Genomic DNA, 27,974 nt, shown 5'->3' on the forward strand with positions numbered 1-27,974 from the left:
GCATAGCTGAAGCCAGACCTTGCATGTCCCTATGCGATTTTGGTGGATGCTCTCTCACTGAATAGTATCCAGAAAAATCAAATGTTACGACTGAGATCAATTAAAGCCAAACTAATCATTGCATACTCCTTGAAAATACATTTATACTTGTGTGATGACATACCTGCATCTGTGCTGGTAAATATCTGTATGTGCATATATCTGTATATGTACATGCATATGTGTGTATGTGAAATGAACTCACAACACAGCATAGACCTAGGAGATGCTGCTGCCTTTAAGCATGATGTCTGTACAAAGAGAGATTGGGATTTTCTAAAGGAATAAACCTTCACTGTTTGAGCTTAGAAAATACTTGCAGCTATAATTGACTGTAGCTTTTCCCTTGAGGGCCTAAAAGGCGTGATGGAGCTTTCCTTTAACATTCAGCTCTGTAATGAGAAGTATTTCAGCAAGCAAACTCAGAAATGATTCTTCTAAATTATCAGTTACAGTTTTGTGGAAGCTGACACCATTCTTATCCAAAACCTGCTTGTCTCAAGAGATGCTGATCATTCTTCTCTAAGATGACTAATACACGTACATGATGCCACAGCATCTTCAGCATTGGTAGTAAGCTTTTGTGTTTCAGTTGAAAACCTCATTCCATTTTTAGGTGACTAAGTGTAGATTTAGAAGACAGAAATTCAACCTCAGAGTTGCATTAAGTCTGTCTTTAAAGTATTCCACCTTTTGAACTTCTCTGAAATAAAGAAAATTTAAAATGCAGCCCAGGAGTCAGTATCTTTAACTTGTAGCCTTCCTTCTGAAGGGAATTATATCTTACTGAAGTTTCTGAAATATCCTTAGGGTAGAGAGTCTGAAGGGGTATACGGAAGTGGAAGGTCACATCTACAGAAATTTTCCCCTCAAAGCACCGCCCTTCAGAATAAGCCTACATTTTATTTCTTGAATACACAGTATATACCCAAGAAAATTATCGGCATGTCTCTTTGACCTGGGAACATAGCTACTCCTCTTAAATAATGTACTAAAATTTGTAAATATATATATGTATAAATAGCATCAGTTACTGGTAAATAAAGCTTAGCTTAACTCAGATGTTCAATACAGGAAAAAATCCCAAAGGCCTTTATCTACAAGAAATTGTCTTGTAATTATATATGGTAGGGCAAACCATTTTTATTCACATCAATCTCAAAAATTCATTCAATGAACGTTTCTACCATTCATTGGTAAATATCATCCTTAATTAATTTGTATGCTCAGTTTTTGTATATCTAGGTTGAGACAAAGATAAAAGTGCATGTGTAGTAAAGATTGTGGGCAGTAGATTCAGTTTCTCCTAGCAAACCTGAACCAATACCTGTCTGTAGTTTTGCAAAAGAATCGAATCAGCAGAACTTTTCCTGATAATGGAATATGCAAACATAACAGAAGGAATGGAAATGTAATGACATTTATTATTATGGTTCTCAAAGCATATTTTCTTTTCATAGGTAAATAGTCTGCGATGGTGTGATGCATGACATTGGTCATATTTTGCTGGTTCTCCTATGTGTTGCTTGCACATAAGTGCACACAAGTGCAGCAACATAATCCTAGTGCAGCTATCATAATCCTAGTTCTTCAGGGTCCTACAAGGAAATAAAAGTGGTTTTTTAATATGGCTAGTGCATGCAAATTTAGTCAGATTTTGTTGAAATATTAAGCTGGTATGTCAATAGCAAGTTCTCAGTTCCTTGACCATCTACCTGACCTAAAAATAGGCAGTGACAGAATTGCTGGGAAGTCCCCTTCATTTGTTTCATCTCATCTTCCTAAAACTGCTAACAAATTACCAATGTGGCCTAAGTATGTCTGCCATTCCAGACTCTGAGAAAGAATCCCTGTATTTTGAAAAGTCTCTCGTAGTACACTTTTTGTTCCAAGTTGTTTTAGTTCATTTATATAGTGATATAGTTCATCTTGATAGAAGAGCTGTAGCTTCTTCCTGTAAGAAGGAGAAATGAAAAGTGTCATTGACAGTTTCTTAATTGGTTTTATTACTTTTAGTTTTACAGAGTACTTACAGAGAAAGCTGTGGTTCCTCCAGAGTAAGAGGTATAGGTTTTTGGTGCAATAGTGTATTGCTTTTTGGGTTAACAATACTAAACTCTCATTTACTGAACCAAAAACTCTTAGTGGTATTTCTGTAAAAAAAGAATATGCATTTCTCTTTCTTAATATCTGTGCATGTTGATTAACTACGTGTTCAAAGACGAACGCCCCTAAAACTCATGCAGCTTAGTAACGATCACTCAGATCTCTAACTTTCTAATTTAAGTGTATTTTGCAAGAACTTCTGAGTGGAAATCAGAGACAGCAGGGCATTGTCTAGGGATTTTTCTGAAGGGATACTGATCCCTTATTTGTCAGACAGTCGCACATTTGAATGAAGCGACCCCCAGTATTCAGCTTCAGTGCTGCTCTTCAGGAGGCACAAAGTCCTGCTGGTATTTGGCCACAACCATTGTCCATAAGCCTACCATTTTCATCAGAAACAACTGTGCAAGTTTGGTTCTGGTAATGATTTTATCATGGTTTAGCAGATACAGCAGAAGATCTGTGTTTGTTTGACTTATGATTTGGTACATAAGTAAGGGTAAGGGGTGTTGATTGGTTTCTAGTCTTTGTAAAGACAGTAGGCTTAAGAAATTATCCCTGCATATAAAATAGTAATTGTCCCTGAAATTTTGACCCTAGCAAGAGCCAGAGATTGCGTTTCTAGGGCACGGACATGTTAAGAGAGATTAAATTGCATTACAGGGATAAAAATGACAATACAAGTCAAAAATTATTGTAAATGCTTTCTGAGACATAAGTTTTTTCTGCACTTACAAGATGGAAGCAAAAATAGTTCTTTGAGATTTTTATCATTTAAATTGTAATTTACATACTTTATTCAGGGGAAATGGGAAGAGAACAGAAGTCATAGCTGAAGGGGCAGATACTCCCATCATTTCCTGTAAGATAGATTCAAATAATTTCATTTCTGTATGAGAGGCAAAGTGATACTTTGAAAAATGAATTTATTTCTTTTTATTGCGGTGTTTTGAAAGGTTTATTATTTGGCTGCACATAACCTCAGTAAAATGAATAATGAACTCTGCTGCATCTGAAGTCTTGTCCTTCATGCTTTGCCTCACGTACAGTTCCCTTCTCTTACAGCTATTTTATTTATCAGATTAGGTATTGTCATCTTCCCAACACACCCAACAGGAAATCAATAATTAATTATGGATAGGCACAGTGATGCCTCAGTGATTTCCTGAAACCTCCCAGGGTTGCACTGTATAAAACAACCAGGGAGAGTTATCTGGCTGCTTTTCACTTGGATAAATTTGGCAAGTAATTAACATATCTCTCCCTTATTGTGTGTTTGCCCATCACTAAAATCTAGGGATGAGATCTAAAATTGCAGTAGGAGATTCTTGATAAGAAGCTAATCATGCTACAAAGTAAAAGCGTTTGAAGAAAACCTGGCCAAGCAAGGCCATCTGAGGTATTTTGAAAAAGAAAAATGAGGAGTGCTCTCAGAAGACTATAGTACCTCAGGCATTGAGATGACAAGTATGAACCAGGCAGAAAAAAATATGAGAGATGAGGTTAGTGTTGAAGGCTGAAGATTTGAGAGTAATGTCTTGGCTCTCAGGGCCGCCGAGTTGTGGGCCGGGGGGTGTGTGTGTCGTGTAGCAAAGAATGAGCCCGACTGCTGATTCTGAAAATGGCACTTCAAAAATGCCCCGCAGAAACCTTAATAATCCTCATTCAGTGCCAGGCAGTTCTGCTATTGTAAATGACTGTCTGACTGGGAGCCCTTTTTTAGCCCCACGCTGCCCTGAATAGATGTTCTTCTTTCGGCTTCATAAGAAATTGAAGTTTTGCTGTGTCTGTGATGCAGACAGTTATAAGTAAAATGCGTTTATACATTTAAATTCAGAGCAAAAAGGAGAGGAACCCCAAGATCAAGCCTCCTACACATGGTAAGAAAGGGTCCTGACCAGGTGCCTGGCCCAAGGGCAGTCGTGCAGACCTGATGTGAGAGTCCCACAGCGGGGAGACACCAAGGGAGAGGGCTGAGAGCTGCCAGGAGAACTGGCCACGCAACTGTGCCTTCTGTTCTTGGAGCATCACCCTTGCTTTTTGCCTTTGCTCAAGGGATTGCACTGTTCCCAAAATGCTCTCAGTAAGGTTCCTGTCCTCACACTTCAATTACACCAGGGCAAGGGAGAACTGAGCAGCCTTCATCCCAAGCTCACACTGCTGTAGGTGCCCTCAGTGTAACCTGTAATCTGTGAATACATAGCATTATCATCAGAAGACATGGAAAGCAGCCGGCATTTAACCACTTCCACCTTCCTACAACCACAAAGTGCAAGTGCTGTATTGTGAGCATCTTCTGCACTTTATCTGAATGATGATAATATTTTCAAATCACCTGAACTTGCGGATTTTCTCTGCTTTAAGTAACTTTCTGGCTTTCATAAGCTGTGGAAACAAAACTATAAACCTGAATAGTAAAATCTCCAAATCTTCATTTCCTGTTATCTGTTGATTTTGAGGTCCTGGCTTGTAACTGTTTGGGAGAGGAGTGGAAATAGGAGAATTAGAGTCAGCATTCCTACGTCTTTTGAATTCGGTGAAATTAGGCCAGATTTCTACCTGCAGACTTAATGCAGAATCAATTCAAAGTATTTAACCCATCAGCACTCAACAAGCCAGGACAATGCCAGGATCTTTCAGGCACAATCCCATCAATGTATCCTGAGTTCCCACCTTGGAAGTAAAAGACAAAACCCTAGGAGCATAAATGTCAATATCCTATTTAGAAGTGTTTGTAACTTAGCTGACGGCATTCAAAGAAAAAAAAATCAGGAAAGTAGATTAATTCAGAGTACATCATAAAGCAGATCAGTGCCCAGGAATTCCCTGCTCCTTTAGAGTTTTCTCTGAAAACAGACAAGCAGATCTGGACATGATGATCTTTTCAGGAGCTGTTTACCGATACTTGGATTTGGCATTGTAAATCTAAAGCACAAAATAATATGAACATCTTTTTTTTTTTAAATATAGATGTTTTATCTAGAACTAGTTGTTTTGTTTGATGAGTGTTTCCAGCACTGTTGAAGTTTTTAATTCAGTTGAAATGTTTTTCAAAGTAAACACATTTTTAGTACAAAGACAGGGGCCTTTTTAGAGAACAGCCATCTCTCCTGTCCTTCAGCAGCTGACATTTCTTTGCCAACCACTTCACTGCCACATGCAAAGCAGCCCTGCTAGGGAGCTGAATATTCATGTGTGTTCATGGATATGGATCCGCTGCAGTGGGGCAGGCAGATGGAGAGAAGTCAGATTTGCTGTCTTGGCAGCTGTACTGATAGAACAGCCTAGTGAGGAGAAACTTTGGGAAACATTCTTTCTTCCCCCCTGTACTGGAGCAAAATAATGTGATTCCAGGTTGTACATCCTAGTGATAAATGTGATGCTTGTTAAGCATTTAAACTATGTTATGTCAAAAATCCTCATTCAAGAGCTCAGTTAGACACATGTGTGGATCACCCCAGCCTTCCTATAATTTCAGATTTCTCACTGCCATCAAGTCACATACATAACTTTCATATGTCAAGGTATGTAGATAATTTAATCCAGTTCTAATTTCTGTTACATCTTATTAATGTCGTGACAACACATTCCAGTGAAGGATTGCCCAGACCCATGTAAGTCTGATGAGCCTTGACTTAGTTCACATCAGATTTGTCTTTTACTGTAGACAGTGTCATACAGGTGCACACCAGTCAGAAAGTTTCATTTAACCTGACAGCAGGGCCTGAGATTGTGAAAGAGACAACACCAGCAGCTCCTGCAATTTCTGGCTGAGTTTCAAATCAAGTACATCCTATGTTATGTACTTTCTTAGAGGCATTCTGTCTTTTGCTATATCATCCACTTGTGGGTGGGTCTATTTACCAGTTCTTGCTAGTGGTTGCCTATAAAAACTTTACATTTCTGCAGCTTATTACCATAAGCAGTTATTATTGCAGCTAATATACCGGAACCAGGAAAATGCTGGCTTGCAGTTAGGGAAGTAGGAGGACAAAACAAGTCTGATCCTGTATGATTTAAATCATTTGGCAAAATGTCTGTTAAATCAGGTCATGAACAGGATCAGGCTTGATGCGAGGAATAACATTCTGGGGAGTCAGCAAACTGAGCAGGAGGAGGGACACTTTTGTAGTTTCTTGGGTTTCAGATGATTCATTATCAGATTGGTTGTATCATTTTTGTTTCTTCTCCACTGAGTGTTTTTTTCTGGTTCTGAGGATATACTCTTTCTTCCTGCCAAGGATGTTAGTAGGCAAGAGACAGAACAAAAATCACTCTTCAGCATAGACAGATATTCATGTGCATGCAGCCACAGCAGTTTTTCTAAACCACCAATGACTTTCAAGTCAGTGTCATCAGCTGATCAGCATAATCCATCAGAGCACAGGGCTTGTTTTTATTTTTGCTGCGTGGCAGTTAGCAGCTGAGCTGATGTGGGATATCTTTCAGAGCAGATGCCACGAGGTCATCCAGGCTGGCCATGCCCATCCCTGACTGCACCATGAGGCCCTTGTCTCTGCCATTTTGTCTACTCCCCTCTCACCTCTTCAGCCTATGGGTTCTTCAGGCAGGAGCTCTGGTTCCCCACTGTGTCAGCATGTTGCCACTTCCAATCCTGGCTTAATTTCATTCAGTCTTCATAGTGTTATTGTACAACAAACCAGATAAATAGTGTCTATGATATTGCCCAACTTAGGAAGTGAAGGATTCTGCTATGGCAGAGTTAAGGAAACTGGAACACACAAGAAAACTGAACACAACAAGGAAGTTTTAAACACAGTACAAAACTGCTTTCTCCTTTTCCCTACATTTTAAACACAGAAAAAATAATGCGGAAAACCCAAACTATATTTTGGCACAGTAAGCATAGTCACCCTGTCTAAATAATTATTTCATTTGGGCTTGAAGAAAGCTGTATTTTCAAAATGACTTATAGTTGAGCAGGGAGGCAAAGGACCTGTTCACTCTTTAAGCCCAGTTAAAGTAGATCAGTGAGTCTACAGTATCATACTTGTATTCTGCAATGATTAAGTCTCCACCCCAGATCTAGTCCCTGCAGATTTCAAACAAGCACGTGATCAGAAATACATCTTTGCTGATCAAGGTCTGACACATACCCTTTAACATCTGACTTAATGGAGTGTAATTGAGGGAAAACGCACATACTGATGCACTATAATGATAGTCAAAATTTAGGAAAAAGCCCAACAGAAGGTACCTTGGGAGAGGCGATAAGTACATGCAATGATATTTATGTACTTCGGTTGTTCTTGTAGTGTGCAGTTGCTACTTATTAATTAATTACTGCCAGTTAACGAACCCATCCATTCTTGTAACAGAAATACAGCGACGGGACTACTCTTTAGTTTGTCATATCCTTTTGACTTACCCCTCTTCTCCTAGATCATGTTTGTAGCTGATAAATTGGTTTCTGAAATGCGGTCTCACACACTGCTGTTGAGTTAGTTTTCTTCTCTGCAGGACACTTACATACTGTACCTTTAAGTACCCAAATCAATTTAATTAAATTTCATTACAAGCACTAGAGCTGAAACAAACTAATGAAAGCAGCCATCACGTCAGGTGCTATTTATCTCGGCATTAAATTGAAAATACTCCCTTAAGGATCTTAAAAATTAGTTTCAATATTTAACACTAATAGCTTTTGGAATTGTTTATGGGGATAGTTTTAATGAATTTCTTACAAACAGTTTACCTTTCCAAGGAAAGGACCTTGTTCCTTGCAGCAGAGAAGAGCCGAAGACATATGACTTAAAAGTATTCAGGTTTTGGAATATGTGTCATCTGTGACCTGCCCATAATGTGGAGCAAACTCACGCTTCCTACAGTCACTTTCTAACTGGTTTATGGCAATTCATAGAGCTCCAGTTTCTTACGTGGACAGGATCTAAAAATTCCAAGCCTGTATTCATGACTGTAATAATTCTTACTTCATAATGTCACTAAGCACTCACTGAAAGAATGAATAATGGATAATTATTCAAATGGATAATTTGAAAAAAAAGAATTATCTTTAAAAGATGGAACACTGTAACAGGGGCTTTGTGCACCACCTTTCTACAGGGGCTGACTCTCCTTTTAAGAGTTTTTCTTGAACTTGTTAATGTTTCCCTTTGCAAACAGTCCCATAGACTCACTGAAGCAGCTCAGGCTGCTGCATCACATTCCACAGGCTCAGTCTCTTGATCATCCCAATCAAAGGATGCCGTGGGAGTGCTGTGCCTCTGCTATGACACATGTCTGGGACTTCTTTGATGGAAACAAGAACACAAATGGACACTATGCATTGCCATGCCTGCTTCCAGATCCATGGACCTGGAAGCACTTCTGAGCTGCACTGTGTAAGCGTGGCTGATGACTCCCTATTTTGCAGGTGAACAGAGAAGTCTATTCCTTCTTCTTTAGTCAGATCTAGAGTAAATTCTCTTGCTATCTTCTGCATCAGCAGAGGAGTCTGCTTAAAAGAAACAGTAATCAGAAAACTATAACACAGCAAATTATTGAGGTCACCTTTCTTACAAGAACTTAAGACCTCAGAAAATGAAGAAGAGGGGAAACATTTTTCCACAGCAGGATAAGGGCATGGGCTTCTCAAGTTTGCTTCTTCATTCTTATAGTATAAAAGTGTCATGTAAGTTATTGTTAATGGGAGATGTAAATATAACACAAAGTATTTTTCTTACAGTTTTAGTGCTTGGATAAGATTATTGGACACAAGCTATTCATTATAGCTACTAAACTATTAGCTGTTTTTAAAAATCTACGTTTGAAAAGTTTCTAATAATTTCCAGTTCTATTCAACAATAAGTATGTAGGACTTTACAGATGTTTTTGTTAGTATTTTCATTGATCCTCCTTCGGGGTTGGAGAACCTGGCCTATGCAGATGTGGCCTCAGATGTGGAAATGGAAGATCAGGTATAGAAATTTGTAGCTTAAGAGAGTAGTATTAAAGACTGTTTCTTTTTCAAAAAAAAATTTTATATTCATTTATTTATTATATTTATATATATATATATATATTTTTTTTTTTTAATGAATTAAGTTTTCCGTCCTCATGTTTTATTATGTGACTGCTATAAGATGCAGTTCAGGGAGATGTCATTAAAATGACTGGCTGCAGTGGACAAATGCTTACTACCTATTTTAAAGAAAAAATAACCACAATACAAAAGCCATGGCCTACATTTCTCTTCCTTTTCTTTTCTTTTAAACTTATGACTGAGAAACATGCTTGTTTATACAAGGACTGCTCTGAAAGTAATGCCTCCTATTTTATTACGTTGGCCCACAATGTCAGAGGCAGATATTGGTGGTATGGCAGTAGAGACTGAACCTTCCCACCAATATTTCACTACATTTTGTTGCCATATGACAGATGGCAGCAGAGGGGCAGTCTGATAGAATGGCATCTGACATGGAAGTGTGTCTGAAGCAAAGGTGTGGAATTGAATTGAAAAAATGGCACGCACTGGTATCATAGATGCTTGCTGAACATATATGGAGACCAGTCAGAGGATGTGAGCACAATGAGGCGGTGGGTGATGCGTTTCAGCAGTGATGATAGCATCGTGAAAAACAAGCCACGTTCTGGACAGCCATGCGCAGCTGTCACAGCACAAAATGAAGAGTGTCTTGATCAGCTCATCAGTGCAAATCAGCAGATTATGACCATGGAACTCTGTATGGAGCTGCATATCAGCTTCAATACATTGGAAATGATGGTGGCAATGTTGGAATATTACACAGTTTGCGCCAGATGGGTCCCATGAATGCACACACAGGAACAGAAAGAACACCTTATGCAAGTTTGACATACTGAAGCTGTACAACAGTGAAGTTGACAGTTTCCTGGATTGCATCATTACTGGTGACAAGATGCGGTGTCACCCCTATGAGCTGGAGGCAGAACAGCAGTCTGTGGAGTGGTGATGTGAATTTCCCATGGAAGCAAATGTTCAAGACATAGCCCTCAGCAGGTAAAGAGATGGGCACTGTCTATTGCACTAGGAAGGGGGTGATTCTTCTGGATTTCCTGGGGCCTGGACAAACCATCAACTCTGACCACTACATTGCAACACTAAGCTGAAGGCTCAAACTTCCAGAGCCTGCCCAGAGAAGAAGATAACCATTCTCTTCAACACGATAATGCCAAGACCCATACCAGTTTGAAGACCATGGAGTACATTGCCACTCTTGGCTGGACTGTCCTACCACACGCAGCATATAGTTTGGATTTGATGCCATCTGACTTCCATCTGTTTGAGATGATGAAGGATTCTATGACGCCCTCATAGGAGCTGTGAAACAGTGGGTCACCTCCACTGGTGCAGATTTTTACGAGCGCGGCATGCAGGCTCTTGTTCATCACTGGCGCAAATGCATAGCTAATGGTAGTGACTGTTGCAAAATAGCGTTTTGTAGCTGAGAATTTGCTCTGTCAAACAGTGTTATTTTGCTCTTTGTATCTGCTGTAGTTTACATGGAAATAAATTGGAGGCATTACTTTTGGAGAGACCTACATAGAAATGCGTTCTGTAAGGAGTACAGATGTTTGGAACCGGTAGCTAGGTGTCAAGTCTACCTCTCCTATCGTACTTGGAGCTTTTCCCTCTACATCAAATGTGAATGCCTTCCTTCCTCCTGCTGCTTTTAAAAGAGACGTGTCACACTCTTGCAGAGTTCTCTTTCTTGAAAGTGGAAAAGGTGTTTTTGAGCCTTTCCCAGCTGCAGCTGGGAGAGCTGTGTGCCTGTGGTGGGCCCGGAACCAGAGAGAGGCCTTGAGTCAAGGCTGAGGTGGGAGGGGTGGGCCTCAGAGCTGGTGTTCAGGGGCAGCCCAGGGTCTGGGTTTAAATGTCCTTCTCTGCACTCAGGCAGAGTTAGTTTTCTGCAAGCAAGGGTAAAATTCCTGCTGGTTGTGGGGGTGGGTGGGGTTGCAACAATTTAGTGTTTGCTTATATCCAGCATTTCACTGCCAAGCTGTGTTTAGCACCATGCCAGTTGCTTGACTCGATATCCACGGAGCTTAGCAGAGAGCGGGTGTTTGTAAAAGCTCTTCAGCCCAAGACTGGGCAGGATCAACTTGTATTATAGATTTAGATTTAAAACTGAGCAGTGATAAAGGCGATTACAATATGAAAATATTTTAAGGCACCTGAAATATTGTAGTTTAATAAGAGTACTAGCAAAAGTCCATTTATTCTCTCATGATATTTTCAAGCTGTGAAGTTAATTATTTAGGAGCATTACACTGTATTATAATAATACAAGAATAAACTCTTTTTATTTCTGAACTAGCTGTTCCAAACACTTCTATTACTTTGTTTCTTTTTTAAAAAAGTGCATCACTATTACCACAGTTCTAAATACAGGGAATGGAATTTCACTCTGTACATCTTGGTAAAAAAAAAACTCAGTGAGGAAAATGCACTGATTTTTATTGCTCAGTGGGAACAAATGGGCATGTAATGTATCTTACGGCACTATAGATACCCAAATATTTACATCAATTTTGATAATGTGGTAGCTTCACCATCTTCTTACTACAAGTAAGATAATAAGATAGAAATTACTTAAAGCAAAAATGTGCAACAAAAGGCAGCTTTGTGAATTGGACTATTTTTGTAGCCAGAATGTCATTTAAAATGTGAAATTAGTGGCAAGGAAAAAAAAATTAAGACACTGTCCAGTGTTTTCATAACTTGAGCTTTTCTGGAATACAGTACTTTACAGAAATTACTGCATTTTAAAATTGTTATTTTTGTGTGTCAGTACAGTCAGTATATTGAATCCTGTACCACTGAGAGTATTTGTCACCCAGTCACTGGAAAAAGGGGGTAACCTATTTGTGTATAAGTAGTAAAAAATAGAATATACAGGAAAATGCTTTGTATTTAATAATGAAGAACAGTGAGGAAAAACACCATATGCTGTTTTTGCTGATTGCTGTCATAATGTTTGATGTTGCAGGACGGATGGTCACAGTATCACTTTGTAGCCTCATCTTCAACGATAGAAAGGGATCGGCAAAGACCATACTCTTCATCACGCACGCCCTCCATCTCTCCCGTGCGCATGTCTCCTAACAACCGCTCAGGTAAGAGCAGGCTCCCAGGACCAAAGTAAACACTGAAGTAATCCATTACTGTCATTTTGCTCCTTTAAGCAATCAGTTATTAACAGTAATGGAAGGGTGCAGGATACAGTCTTTGCTCATATCTGAACTGTCCATTCAAAACAGGAATGACTTTACTTTGCAGGACACTTCATAAAGTTCTACAGCAGAGAGATTACTGAACTTTTTGTTATGAATTGCTATGCAGTGTTTTCCTGATCGAGGTTAGATGACTAGATCTCAGGAACAATTAAATCTACTGTTAGCTCGAATAAATTCTGCTACTCTTTGCTAGTCATGAAGTCTGTTATGTTGTTTGTGACAGCTCTGTATATGTGGCAGAAGTTGAAAGATCCACATTATTTCTGTCAGCGTTTATTCTGATCATATGTGTATGTGTGTATACATATATGTGTGTATACACATGCATATGCAAGTTTAACAAAAGTTTGACTACAGGTCTTCATGTAATATTGATGGCACATTTAGAACAGCTGTCATTAATTCTATATGATCTCTGCACTGAATTAATGTAAGTATGGCACCTTGTACTGTGGTGTTAATTTATTTTTCTGCTCAGTAATGTAGGCATTTTTTCATCAGCTTATTCTAAGGTAAAACATATTCTATCTAGATAAAAGAGTCTCAGTAACAGTATTTTAAGATAAACAGTGAAACAGTCAAACTTTCAGTGTGCATTTTACTACTTGTTCAATCAAATCCTGCCATTACATAGGTATACCAGGAGTTTAAGATTAAAACTGACCAAACTGGTTATTGCCATCATCATTGTACCATAGTTGTGTTTCTAAGAAAATAGTCATGATAATTGTCTATAAGCTTTTTTCTATAAGTACCTTAGTCCTGTCAAGAAACCATTGAGGAAGTTTGAAAATGTGGCCATAAGTACACCCCAGTGAGAGTTACTGTTCTTATTATTCCATCTAAATTTCTGCCATGACATAGTTATAGGGCTTTGTGGAAAGGAATAGACAGCAGAGGAAATCAACGCTGATCTGTGAGACTATTTCACACATGATTTTTATAGGCAAGCCAGGGCAAGCTAGCAAACAGTCCAGAAAATGTTGCATATGATAGGTACGAAGCAAACTAAAAACCATTCTCCAATAATGGATGTTACTTCCATTTTTTCTCAAAATGGAAGAATGATTTCCTTGGAGGTCTGCCTTGGGTCCAATACATTTCAGTGGTTTTAGTAATGATCCTTCTAATACACAAAGGATGCCTGTTAACTTTGCGGATGGCATAAGTCTGGAAGAGGCTCACCTACTATGGGGGACATTGTTAGAATTCAGAGTTGTCCTGAGAAATTGGAGCTACTGTCTGAAGGGAAACGAAGATCTTATCCTTTACAAATAAATTATAAGGGGAAATCTGTCTAGATGAAAGTGCATTAGAAATGACTTAGGGATTTTTGTCAGTTGCAAACATGAATCAGGAGATGGAGAGATCAGAGTATGAAGATACACTGAATGGACTGTAATTGTTTAACTCATTGACAAGATGAGGGCAGTGAGAAGAGATACACACCAAGTCTTCAGACACGTAAGAGGCAGCTGCAAGGAGGCATGCTATGAACTTTCTCTACCTTCATAGCAGACAAATGAAAATAATGAGCAGCAAGGAGTCAGGCTAGACATCAGGGAACATTTCCTAATGGCAGAGAAACAAAGCACTGTAATAGACTGCTTGGAGCACTTACGTGGTTTCTGTCATCAGAGATCTTTAGTTTCAGACAAAAATCTGTCAAGAATTGTTTTGGTATAGTGTCTCCTACCTTGGGGTAAAAGGTTGAAGTAAATGAACTCATAATGTCCCGTTCATTCCTAGGACCTGGTTATGCAGTGCTTTTAACTAGCTTGAAGAGTTCTGTCTTTTTGTGTATACTTTAAAAATAGTAACAGAAAACCTTGATGTTACTTCTTAGTCTAATGTAAAGTAGTGAATGTGTGTCTACTTCCAATAAGAACTCTGGAGGAAGACACTTCTGGATTTTAACACTTGCCAAAAAGCCATTGTTCTAACATGTGAGGAGACGTACAAATTCCACAGGGAACAGAGAGAGATGTTTTTTTCCTCATCAGTCAACTTTATTCAGTACGCCAGACTGTTACAAGTATTACCAGAGTATGAGAAACAAAATGCATAGCGTAGTGTTAGCTACCTTTTCAAGTTTTGCATCCTGTTTTGTCCCCTGCTTAAGTCAGGCTCCCATTAGCTGATTTGGTAATGTCATGTCACGTTTCTTCATTGTTACTACTTTTATCACATTTAGAATTACATCATTATTGACAAACAACTTAAAAGCAATCCCCAGTTTTGATGGCTTCATAAGAAAGCCATCTGTCCCACGCCAGCTCTGTAATTTCAGAGAAAAGACATTGTTATTGCTCTGGAGATTATTTTATCATATGGAATATCTGGGTGGCAGCCAGGGAGGATGTGGAAACAAGCACCAAAAGTTCAGTTATTTTTTTGCCACTATGCCTTTACTAGGCTCTGGGGTCGTCTGCTGCTCACCGTGTACTACCTTCCCTCTCCTCCCCTACCCAACAGGGAAAGTGCGTTGTATCTACCGACATCTGAATGTATCAAAATCAGTTTATCTGAAATCTGTTATTTTTGTCCCTGCTTTTCTCTTTTTCCTTTCATAGCGTCACAAGTTTTGAGTCTTTGTGATCAATGCCACTCATCACTTTCACATTCTTCAGTGCATGAGAATCACATACAAGCCCAATTCTCTTAGTCATCTTTCACTTCCCCGCTTTTAGCCAGGGCAAGTTTCAGTGAGTCTCTTACTTACTGGCTGCTGAAGCTCAGTCAATCACGAAACAACCCTATGAGCCAGCTGGTCCCATAACACTGCCCCCCAGCCTCCTTCTTTCAGCTGGCTCAGACTCTGAACACTTGCAGAGTTTCACAGCACGTGATTAAAGAAATTTTGTTTTAATGGCAGCTGTTTGTACTTAGATAGTTAATAACAGATAAATTATTTGAGCACTTTTAAGCGTTAGATATTCTTTCTTGTATGTTTTCTATGAAAAACACCAGCTTTATTTTCTTCCCTTCCCCCCTAGAATTATTTCATGGCTTGTTTATTTTCAACAGAGAAGGGAGGAAACCACTTTATCTCCTTTTATAAGGGTTTTTCTACTCAGTTGAAAGTTAAGGGTCTTTTAAACAGAAAAGAATTGGCCATTATAAGAAAAAAAAATAACAGAAGTACCTACACTGGGAAGTTTTGACACATTAAAGAAATTGAAAAGCTATGGGGAATTTGTGTATTATTATTATTATTATTGCTTTTGTTGTTGTTGTAGTTTTTCATGATCATCTTAGATGTTGAGTATAAGTGAAAAGAGAAAATTATGTTTGGAATTGATAGTCCCATTAATGCATTTGTCCTGAATTTGAAATAACAGCACTTTCTCTTTCATAATGTGGTAGTGTTTCTTCAAACAGCTGAACAGTAGTTTACTAGCAAATATATACTTTACTAAAACGTTTACTCTAGAGTTAAACGGTACATTCAGTGATAATGTAGTGAGAAAAAATAAATCCATTTTTATGATCTAGCAAGTGCCCCAGCCTCACCTCGGGAAATGATCAGCCTAAAAGAAAGGAAAACGGACTATGAATCAACTGGAACAAATGCCACTTACCATGGAAGTAAGGGAGAACACACTTCTAGGAAAGACACCATGACAGGTGAGATTATGCTTATGTAGCACTTGTAAAAATCAGCTGTGATATACTGCTGATTTTATAGGCTTGGCTGAAAAGAGTTGACCCACTTTGGTTTATGCCAAAGTTTAGAACTTTGAGGAATAAGACTGAAAAAGTGCTTGATCTTAGTGAATTCAAAGCTCTGTGAATATGATTTGTGAAGACCATGATTCTTCATGACAAAAAAGGCTCTAAAAACATTTGTACATTTCTTTTTAATTTTGTTCTCTTTTCAGAAGGAAGTGGGTAAATCTACCTTGTATTAACTGGTGCTGTTTCTGTGAGCATGACTATGATTGAGCATGTGTGGCGGTTGCTAATGCCTACCTTGTGCAGGGAATGGCTCTGTGGGACAAGTTAGTTGTTTTTACATGTCAGTCATCCCTAGGAAATTACCTAGCAGTTTGGAAGGTCTATCCTTGTTGCTTTCTCAGCTAGGCTGATTTAAAATGCAAGTTTTCTTGGTGTATGTTTTGTCATCTATTGCAGGTTTCATTGAAGGTCTTTCTCCCCTAGTGAGCTCATTAACCTGTTAGCATTTCAGTGATTAAGAAACATTGACTATTTTGCCTAGTACTGCACCTCCTCTTTAGTTCTCTGCAAAATACGTGTCTATCTTTATCACCATTTCACAGGCTTATATAACCTCTGTTGGGTATTATATTTATACAGTGCTGAGCATCATAGTGGCCTCTCCACCAAATGCTACCTTGTGAAACATTCACATTGAGGAGTCAATCTGCACTTCCCGAATGCCTCTTGCCTTTTGCCATTCCCTCTGCAGAGGTTTGCTCAGAGAATGCTAGAATGGATTGGTTTGGGTTCCTAAGCTCACAGAAACACTAGTAACATGCCGATTAGATTTCAAGCCATCCGTGCTAGTGTCTGCTTTCAAAACATGCTGCTACTCATACAGCATCTATTCTGCTATAAACCATTGTGTAATGCAACCTAAAGGCCAGTCTTTGAACTTGAGTGAAAATGCAATGCAGAATTGCATTGAAAGTCTGAAGGAGTGACAGTGAAGAGCATATGGAAACCACAGAACCAAATGTCGTGAATCACCTCTGCAGGATACTACATGAAACTAAAGAAAATTCAGTCAAGGTACTGTATTTTAATGTATCTATAACATTTTGAGTGTTTCATGGTCACATGAGAGGACTCTCTAGAGCACTTCAGTGGTCATTAATTGTGTGATTATGAAGGACAGGACTTCATTTTTTTTCAGCACTTTTTCAAGGATTCATGAAGAAGGAATCTGAGCAAGAACTGCAGAAACATTAGTATTTCATCCTACCTGTGTCTGTAAATTCAGACCAACCAGATTATATTTGAAAGTTCACAAAAAAAAAGATTTCTGTGTGGAAAATCTTCCTTGCAGTGTTTCTGTGCTTCCTTGCAGTTCATTACTTATTCTATCATGTCTCTCTCCTCACTTCAAAAAAATTTCTTTTTCCCCATCTCTTTTTATTTTGTCTTTCACTGTAGTGTCTTTGTTCTCCCTTAATGTCCTTGCTATTTCTGTGCAGTTTTAGGAGCATGAGGTTTGTACTTTCCCAGCAACATTTGCTCCACTCTGATTTTGGCATCCTGTTTTCCTTTCATATCTGTTTGTATTTTGTATGTTACTATTGATCTTTTGGAGTGGCTCTTAGTAAGAACACTCAAGGCTCTCAGCATCACGCTTTGCTATTGCTAATTTTTCTATCTATTGAGCTCAGTGAGAAAAATCAAAAACAGTCAAACTGATAAGCTTTATAATGTTTCAAAATCTTGTATAGCCATTGTATAAATGAGTATGGAATTAACAAATCACTTTCTTTGTCTTTCAGATCACCAAATCTCTGCTTATTTGGTCAGAGCTCAAATTAAACATCTTTTTAAGAGCAAAGACAGAAGGAGTTGTACTGTCAACGTTCAATGTGGAATTTGTGTAACATATCTGTAGCTGACTAAATAATAAACATTTCATTAAAGAACAGCATGAAACTTAGTACTTGTGACTTTAATTGTGAGACATTTTGGCCTTACTTCTATGGTCTTATGTAAGTTTGTGTAGCAAATTTCATCCCAATTCCTATATTTCGTTGTGTGCCTCGAATAATGCATTGCAGTTAATACCTCCACAGAACCTATGGGACTTAGATAAATGTTTGTTCAAGTTCCACCTAGCATATACATATTCTGAACTGCTCTTGTGTTTTGTGCCAAGCTGATATATTACACAAAGCTTTCTTTGACTTATGGATTTACAGAGAGTGGAGAGCTACAGCAGTAGTCCCAATTTATTCACACCTGTCTCCATGCTCTTCTCCAAAGCTCTTCTCAGTTTATAGTTCAAAAATTTTATGACCTCTTGTCTGAGACTGAAATGAAGGTTTTTTGATGGATTTTGGAGGTAGAAATGCTGGCTTCTTGCCATTGTGGAGAGCTGTCAGGAAACCTCTGGGAAAAAATGGAGAATCTATGAAGTAAACAATTTGGCTGAAAATGATAACTTATATTGATTTCACAAGGACAGCTAAAAAATAGAGAACAATATCAAAGTTTCCATTGCCCTCTTCACTTCACAGGTTTATGATGCCTTGTATATTTACAGTCTATCTTCTCTTTTCTGTAGAAAATAATAACCAATAATAAAATTTTATCACCTAAAGTATATTTTTAAGACAAAAACTATTCTATTCATTTTTTTTAAAGGAGCTATAAATGAATGCGGTAACGTTATTTATGCCTTGGAGATCTCCTTCAGAACAGAGGAGATAAGCCTACTGTATATTATTATGGGACTTTGTTAGTACCCGTACTGAGCCGGTATGTGCATCACAATCTGCACCCTGTGTCTTCACCTCCACCAGCAAAAATACCTTCTGAATGATTTATTCTTTTGCTTAGCAGTGATCTATCAGCTGTACTTTTCGTATTTCAACTTACTTGCACATTCTGAACACAACCCCCAACTGTTACAATAGCTAGAGATACTCAGGTGTCTTGAACTTATTATTACTTTAAGAAACCGCGGTAAAACTGTAATCTTTTGTCATGCCCTTTCACCGTGAGTGAAGGTGGCAGTGGTAATGACAGGCAGTGATCTCTGTTAAATGATATTTGTGAGGCACAGAAGCATTTTCCTTTACTGTCTTGAATTAAATTTTAGAAAATAGAGTCCTGTTGATCATAGTAGGAAGAGCAGGTTAAGCAATATCAGTTGAGGATGACTGCCTGCCCAATTGATCTTTCCTTCCTTGTGTCTTTCTGTGTTTGTGAGTGCAAAAGGTTAGCACCTTATTATTTCAAAGTGTCTGTAAATGTTTTCTGAATGAGTACGCTTAGGAGCTGGAAATTGAATGTTAAGCCACGAATCAAGGGACTCGGATATGTGGGGAGGGCTTCAATCAATGATAACTTTGTCACATAAACCACTGAGTGACATAATTCTCAAAGCTGCTGTAAGCTTTGGAGAAGATGGCAGTGGGAAACTTGTATTTTTTTCAATCAATATCACCTTGAAAACTGGGGAAAATAATAAAGTAAGGTATTTTTCTCTAATGTTCTTTATACAACACAACCACAAACTACTGCAGGCATATCATAGTATTCACTTTAGAACTGTCACTATTTTGCCCAGCAAAAAGTACCTTCTCGGTACTATCTTGTGCCATTGTTTAGGTACAACGTAAAATACAAACACACGCACCAATTCTGGAATCAGTTCATCAGCAGCGACAGTTCTTACCTCTCTGTAAGGAAACATGGTTGATGGAAAACCTCTGTGCTGCTCTTTGTACTTCTTTCCTTTGCCGTGTTTTCATCTGGCTCATCCTCTCCCTTCTTTCTTTTCTATTCACCCCCTGCTTTTGGACAGCAAGAGTCAGCTGCTCACTGAAGCGTGGCACAGCGGGAATGGAGTTCCCAGGAATGCCGCCTGCATGTTCCGAAGCAGGTACTGGAGCGGGGCTGCATGCATTACTGGCAGCTACATTGCTTGACTTACATTTCCTCCTGAGACAGAGTTATCTCATCCTCTCAGCTAGACTAAGCCAAGATTTCTTGTTTGTGAACCCTTGGCATTTGTTTCCAAGCATTTGATGTGTCATTCTACTCCTTTTTATCACATTATGAAAAGAATACCACAGTTTGCTTGCATTTTGAACTTATGAATTTGTAGTCAGGTGACTGCAGTGAAATGAGCAATGCAGCCCTTGCAGCTATTTCCATTATGCAGAAATTATCAATTTTTTCCATCATGGAATCTGTGATCTGGGAGACTGCAAGTCTTCGATCTGGCCTGTGATATACAACAAATTTCACAGTACTGTGGTTGAGAGCTATGCATCAACTCTGAACTGTTTTTTAATAATTATGGCTATTAGGGGCACATGGGTTCCTTGTGCTCTTTTATTTGCCTATAAAAAGATGGAAAGGTCATGGCCCTCCTTAAAGTCTCTCTGATTGCCTCTGATTGGGAACACTGTGAATTAGCATGTGTCCAATCTGCTGTTCTTCAGATTCTCCATAAAACCCTCAGATTTGCACCTTATACCACTCTTTATTCTTGACAAATAACTATGAATAGTATTGTCCTTTCAGTCATTCCTGTCTGAAGACTTGCATGTATGGGTCTTCAGTCCTGCTTATCTTGAGGTTTATATACATTTTAAAAAAAAAGGTTATAAGAAACTCTTCCAATTTATGAAAGTCCAGCACATCATCACTTCCATTTTGTTCAAGTCAGCTTCTTCTAGCACATCATGGGGCAAGCAGAGAACTCAGAAAACCAGCATAAAAAAAGATGGTACCACCAAAGGATCTGGCACTAATGAGTACCACAGTGGCATGAGAAACACCATACACAATGATGATCGTGCATGCTCCTTGGCTCCTTCAACACCAAAGACTGTCATCAGGAGCAAGAGTTTGAAACACTAAGCAGAAGATGCAGCTGGAATTTGTAAAGGACACTGAAATAACAACAGTTAAGCCTCACACATCAATCAAGTTTGGTGAAACAACTTGAACAGAGAGAACCTCTATAGACTGATTCTTCAGTGCTAACATCTGTGTCCACAGATGAACTATCCAAGCAGTCATCGTTTCCATCTGTTACCACCTGCTTGCACACAGGCAGAATTGGGAATACTTGCCACCAAAAAAAAAGACCAACCACTGTCTGTTACCAGAGCTTATATTCTTCTCAGTTTCAAACAAAGGATCCCAGTGCACTACTTGGAGACCTCTGGATCTCTGCTCCATTTCCTACACAGGACTACGCACTGTCTTAGTAACTGCATCCAGCACATCAAGAACTAAAAGTTTCTTCATCTCTACTAGCTAATAGTGAAAAAAAAAGGGAGGTGGGTGTTGATTTTTTTTCCAGCTGGTAAAGACCATCACCCCACAGTATAAGTCCTCTCTTCATCCCATTTAATCCGAGGTTATCCTGGAGATCTTTGAGACCACCACCTATGATCAGTAAAGAGACAACGTGGAATAGTGCACCAAGCTCTGTCAGAAATTATACCTTCAGCCTGGTACCTGTGGCAGATGTGGAGATCAGAATGGCCATTTCACAGTCAGCTCTGACTAATGGCCGTGCCATTTCTTCCTTTGTCCATAGTGGGTAGAGTGGGAGGAATAATGACAGAGGCAGTTTACTGTGCTGGGATCCATGCTAGCAGGTTGCCATAGGAAGAAAGAGTAGTTACTTCTTCAGTAACTGTGATTCTTCTTGGTGATGTGACCAGCATGGATCCCATCACCAGCTTTCATCTCCGTCCTTCAGCACTGCCCTCCAAGTTTTGAGTTGTGAAGGTACTAAAACCATCTCTTGGTGCCTCCAGTTTTATACAGTTGTGCAGAGACTTGAGAGAAGCTGAATGGGCAGCTTGTTTTGATTCCATTGATGCTCTGATTCACCGCTACTCAAGTTTTAAAATTATTTTTTGGGCATATGCTCTTACAGTGAGAGTCACAATGAAGGTATCAAGTCATTGGTTCTAATATCTGGAAAGTTAATAACACGTATCCAGTAAGCACAGTGTGCACCAACTACATGACATACTTCCCTCAGATCATTTCAGATATGAGAAATGGATATGACATTTCTGATTCTGTCTTCTGCCCAAGGAGCTTGTGGATGCCCCATCCCTGGAGGCATTCAAGGCCAGGCTGGATGTGGCTCTGGGCAGCCACTGGGTCTAGTGGTTGGTGATCCTGCACACAGCAGGGGGGTTGAAACTAGATGATCTTTGAGGTCCTTTTCAACCCAGGCCATTCTATGATTCTATGATCAGCAAACTGAGCTTCCGCTAGATACTCAAATCAAGGTTAAAGCCTTGCAGAAAAATCCTTGTTTTTTAATGTGTTTCTTTAGGCAGATACTCGGTAATCTTTGCAAAACAGTATAATGTCATTCTTGTCTTCAGAATTACTTCTGATTTCAAACTCATAGCTCAGTTTTGTTCATGCATTTTAGTAGTAAGGTATTTGAGAAGAAAATTACTGCAGTTCATGGATTCAAGACTATCTTGGCCAGACCTGTTTGGTGTAACTGCTTAGTACTTTTTTGCATAACTCATTTTTTCAGTTGTCTTCAGTCAATTTTCCCATGAATGATTTCACAATATAACAGAAACACTGTAGGATAAGTAATCCAGAATTTGGTGTAACATTCAACTGAGCTGAAATGAGTTAAATGTTTCTTAATCCCAATATTTACAGCTGTTGCCTGTTTAGTATAAGTGTTATACGAAATCCCACATAAGACCTGGAATATATTACTGAATGCTAGCAGTATATGAAAATATTTTGTTGATTTATGTGTGATGGGTATGAAAAGTGCCTGTTACCATTAATGTGTTTACCATGTATGTGTATGTAAACCAAAGCAAAGGTTAATACTGATTAGTGGGTGAGAAAGAAAATAGAATAGCGCAGATGCTTTTAAAGATATTTGCATAAGGGAAATGAGCACTGTGTAAGTATTAAACGAAGCCTTAAGAATTTATTTTGAGGCCAAAAGGGCATGTCTGGTAAAACTACTTTTCTTTCCTTTTCTCTCTCTCCAGCTCAGAACACTGGAATCTCAACTTTGTACAGAAATTCTTATGGTGCACCTGCTGAAGATATCAAACATAACCAGGTAAGTAAGGAGACTAATATATTGCTGTCCTAGATGGCAAGATGCCAGTGTAATATTTTGTATGGCAACTATGAAAAATATCACGAAGATTAAGAAATCTAGGCTAGAAGAAATGAGTCATCTGCTTGACCAAAAATGCTGGCAATTCTGCTGATTTAAGGCAAGTTGTATTCTTCATGCTAATGCATAATTTCGGCCCGAGTTTCAAAAATGTCCTACGGGTTATGACAGCATTTGCACAAGAGTTATTTAAGGTATTTAGGCTTTTCACTCATAATGAAATCAAGAGAGGCTTGTGACCTGGATGCCTTTAAAGTTCTGGATATGTGATGCACTCTGCAAAGGCCAAGCTAACATAATGGGCACTTCTGCCTTGTCAAATACCTGGTGATGTCCTGTGCCAGTAAACTTGGTGAAGTGTATTCATATCGCATTGCTTGAGTATATGCATCATAAAATTGAAAGCTACTTCTGGCACTGTGTGGCTCACAGGCTAAGGCATTCTGGCAGCAACCTGTGTATTGAACAAGCCTGGCATCAGAGGATCCCTGTATCTCTTACAGGCACATATGCATTCTATGTGCATATATGTAGCTAATGTCCTTCATTGTTTTGCATAATTATATCTCACACTTAATTATCACAGTTCCTTAATATTTTCACAGCTTCCGTATGCAATGTTGTTAGCGGTTTATGGGCAGGTTCGGCTCGGTTCTGTGACAAATGGGGCAGGGGGACCCACGGACCCACGCCCCGTGAAAGGGAAAAGGGAAGAAAGTGTAGGGAGATGGGCCTAAAAACAAAACAGTGGCAACGATCTGAGGAGAAATAAACTAATTTACTAAATAAGATATCGGAATGCAAAATAACACACTATAATGCAATATAATTACAATTTAAGCTGATAAATTCAATACAATGAGAAAGAGTGTCCAAAATTAAAAGTAGGCCTTATTCTAATACTGATGATAAGACGGCTGGGGAGCGAGATGCTGCCAGGATGAGAGATGGGCGGAAAGAGCGAACGTCTCGTGATCTGCAAGTTTTTATCTTTCCCTCTGACCGGAAAACGGTAACAGGGTCACAAAGTCCCCTGGGAAATGTAGTAGTCCTTCTCTTCTGAGAACCAGGTACATACTCTACATGATGTTATGATGTGGAATACCAATAGCCAAAAAATCATAAAACCATGACAAATGCGCAACACTTTTCAAAGAGAGATAGGAGGCCAAAAACACTTAAGGAAAGCACTTTCAGTGATGGATAGTATCACACAAGTAAAAGAATATTTGGTGGAGCTGATTAAAAAAAAAATCCCTGAAAATTTTTACTAAATCACCTGAAATTTCAGTTTCAGTGAATGTTATTTCAGTTTGAATCCGCAAACTTAAGGTGAGTTTCTGATGCTGTGCCTCCATTTTCCCTGTATTGGTTTTGCTCTTTACTTACTATTTCACCAGTATTTCATGTGGTGTACCATATTATTTGTGTGCACCACTTCAGTGTACAAAGGTATTTCTGCTTTTATTGCCTTTAAAGAGAAAAGTCCTTCTAATTAACACGGTGTTTAGGGAAGGGAGGAGTATGAGGTATTTTAACAGCTGGTGCACTCAGACTGCAGTCATAAATCAGCTAATTTGATTTTTAGAGTGAGAGCAAAAGGAAGACAAAAGAAAGATTGATATCATAAATAATGTTTTTAATTATAAAGGTCCCCAAAATACTAATTTGGTCCACTTCTTTCTACTCAAAAAATTGACCGGCTCTATATTTTTGGCTTATGAATAGGTTTCTTAGGATGTAATTTTTCTCTTGTGTCCAAATTGAAACACCTGTGTTTGAACGTATGGCATTAGACAAAAGCAGTGCAAGAAATAGAAAATAGAGTTGTTACGCTCCCTGTTGCCATTCCAGTGTCGTGACCAGTGCTGTAAGGTCACTTGTCAGGCTGTTAAAGGTGGTGAATGCTGACTGCCTTTTGCAATTTACCCATAGAGTCCCATACAGATAGTTTGAAAGAATACCCAACAGTTTGGGACGTAGCGGTGCCATTGTGCCTGTCTTCTTGAAGGAACATTACAAACTCATGCATAGTCAACAGGTTTTGCAAAAAGTCTTCTGACTCTGACGTTGGCTCACTGGAAAAGACACCGTATGAGGACTGAAAGGCCGTGTCATTTTGCAGTCACAAAGCCAACCCAATCTTAGTGGAGATGGCACACAGTGAAAGATAGTGTTCCATTAAGATACTTGGCAAATGATTATAACTTTCAGATTTCAAGTGAGTCTCATATATAAAAACAGATTCATTAGGGCTGTCTGAAAAAAAACTTAATGGCAAACTTAGGTTAGGTGTCCACCCAAGATTTTTTTCTGTATATCATAAATATTTCAAGCTCAAGGCAATTCACTTACAATAGTGTCAGCATGAAGTGTCAAGGCAGTGGTAAGAAATTGGTTCAACTTAACAGTAGCAGAAGAATGCATTTCAAGGCACTTAGTCTGAAATGTTCTCATGTCAGTGCCCTGAAGACTGTACTTGGTTCTTAACAGTAGTGTTACCCAGTCGTATCTGTGGCAAAGGAAGATGCAAAATGTTTAGCATCTTTGGAGTGCATACGCTGTCCATTCAGATTCTTTCAAACTGAATTTTTACCACCAGTATTTGCATTGTATAGCTGCAAAGTAGTCAGCTGTATACAGCTGATATTTACTAAAAGTTACTGTGAGCTGCACTGCTCAGGACCAGATTTTAATTACTTTTGAGATAAACCAGCATGTGTTCGCAGCAGTAACATGAAATAATAAATGAAAGTGTAAAGAATATAATGACGAGGCAGAGCTGTGGAATTTATTCTCTACCAAGCACTACTTCGGGCAGAGGTTAAGGTAATGCCCGAGTTTCCATTTCCAGCACGATGAGCATAGAATTCACTCTTTCTTCCCTCCTGTTACCCAGAGAAAATTGTATCTAAGAGGTGCGGATATTGCTGTCTTTCAGGTTTCAACACAGCCAGTTCCACAGGAGCCCAGCAGAAAAGATTACGAACCATATCAGCCGTTTCAGAATTCAACCAGAAACTATGATGAGTCCTTCTTTGAGGACCAAGTGCATCACCGTCCACCTGCTAGTGAATACAACATGCACCTGGGACTAAAGTCAACTGGCAACTACGTCGACTTCTATTCAGCTGCTCGTCCCTATAGTGAACTTAACTATGAAACAAGCCACTATCCAGCCTCTCCCGACTCCTGGGTTTGAGACTTGGGCAGATACAAAAGCTCCAGGAACTGTGCATGTGCATGCATACCACAAGACATTTTTTTTCCTGCAAATTTAGTTTGTTAAAGCCTGTTCCATAGGAAGGCCCAGATAACCAGTGTGGAAAAAATTAAGAGATTTTTTTAGAAGGCTAAAAGAAATGAAAGCTAAACCTGGGAGTAATTAGAAAGAAATATATATTCTATATATATATTTTACAGTGTAGGACAACTTTAGAGTTGGCCAGTAGAGTCTTAAGTTTGTTGCTGTGTATTGAATGTGGCTGAAAGAAGGAGGGAGAACATGACAGTGGATGTGGGTCAAGAGTTAAGCACAAGTAACTGAGCAGCGTACATACTTAATGGGGAACAGCTTCTCACACTTTGTTTAATATCCTCATTCATTGTGACTCTAGGCTTCAAGTTGCATTTGGGGTTTCCTCTGTACAGCAAGATGTTTCTTGCCTTTTGTTAATGCATTGTTGTAAAGTATTTGATGTACATTACAGATAAAAAAAACAAGTGCATTGTGTATATTACACCAATGCCACAGTGTTTCTTCATCTATGGTTCTAAATATTGCTTCAATTTCAAATTTTGAAAGATGTATGAATTTCCGGTTTTTTGTTTTCTTTTCCCCGGTGCGTTTTAACAAAAAAAAAAAAAAGAAAAAGAAAAAAAAAACAAACAAAAAGGAATATTTAGCAGTATTGTTCGTTCTGATATGTGAATTTGTTTGTGGCAACTAAAAAAAAAAGGCATTCAGCAGTTTCTGACAATTAACATTCATCATTCCACACTCCTTGTCAACAAAGTGCTTTTTCACTGCCTAAAATTTTAGATGTAGATATTTGAAATAGATTTTTTTCATTTATACCAGTTTTCTTTATGATGATACAGTGTTAAAAGAAAATAAATTACAATTGATCTGTCATCCATATTTGCTAAGAATGTCTATTTCCAAGAATCTACCATACAAATATACATTCTTACTCGTTTGTGTCCACGTATGCATAGTATTCTGTGTGTGTGTATGTGTTTGAGCGTGTGCGTTTGTGTGGTATAAGACCTATTTTCATCCAGTGTTTTCCTCGTTCAAGCTTCAGTTTTTGTTTGATTTTCAGTTTTTTTAAACAGTGGAAACTCCAGTATGTGCTTTCTCTTACTCACTTTATTAACAATAGATAGCAATTCAAAATTGTTAGGCCACATACTCGCAAAGGAAGGGGTTGTAGGATATTTTTCATTGAGTCCTTCACCCTCAGGTGCCATTTCCTTTAAAACAGCATCTCTTGATCTTCTCTTGAGGAAAAGAAATTTCATTACTTTCCAGCCACCAACCAAGTGCTCAAGGAAGAGGGAGTTTGATCTTGCCATCTACCTGGGGGAATGGAAAACCAAGACCCAGCAAGCTAAAGCCTGAAGTCCCCAAACTCTTCAGGCTACAGAAGGGTCCAACTCCTGAACCATTAGGACAATCATTTACTTTAACCCATACCAAAAAGAAAACCCAACACCCAAAATACATTCCTCAAATATGAAA

The 27,974-nt window shown here is 38.7% G+C and overlaps 1 protein-coding gene across 14 annotated transcripts in view; it reads left to right on the forward strand.

The window, feature by feature from the left end:
- The window catches only part of CTNND2 (catenin delta 2), a 629,078-nt gene extending 601,655 nt beyond the window's left edge, over positions 1-27,423 (forward strand). For 9 of the 14 annotated variants that reach the window (XM_021386174.1, XM_021386172.1, XM_021386178.1 and 6 more), the window contains 5 exons: positions 12,135-12,261; positions 15,877-16,008; positions 19,895-19,972; positions 23,097-23,170; positions 26,172-27,423. In XM_021386174.1, the coding sequence (XP_021241849.1) occupies positions 12,135-12,261; positions 15,877-16,008; positions 19,895-19,972; positions 23,097-23,170; positions 26,172-26,432 (672 nt within the window). In that variant the 3' untranslated portion in view covers positions 26,433-27,423. The other 5 variants (XM_021386175.1, XM_021386179.1, XR_002434978.1 and 2 more) reach the window with 4 other exon arrangements.

The sequence above is a fragment of the Numida meleagris genome, chromosome 2 (assembly GCF_002078875.1).
Source record: "Numida meleagris isolate 19003 breed g44 Domestic line chromosome 2, NumMel1.0, whole genome shotgun sequence".
NCBI classification, from domain to species: domain Eukaryota; kingdom Metazoa; phylum Chordata; class Aves; order Galliformes; family Numididae; genus Numida; species Numida meleagris.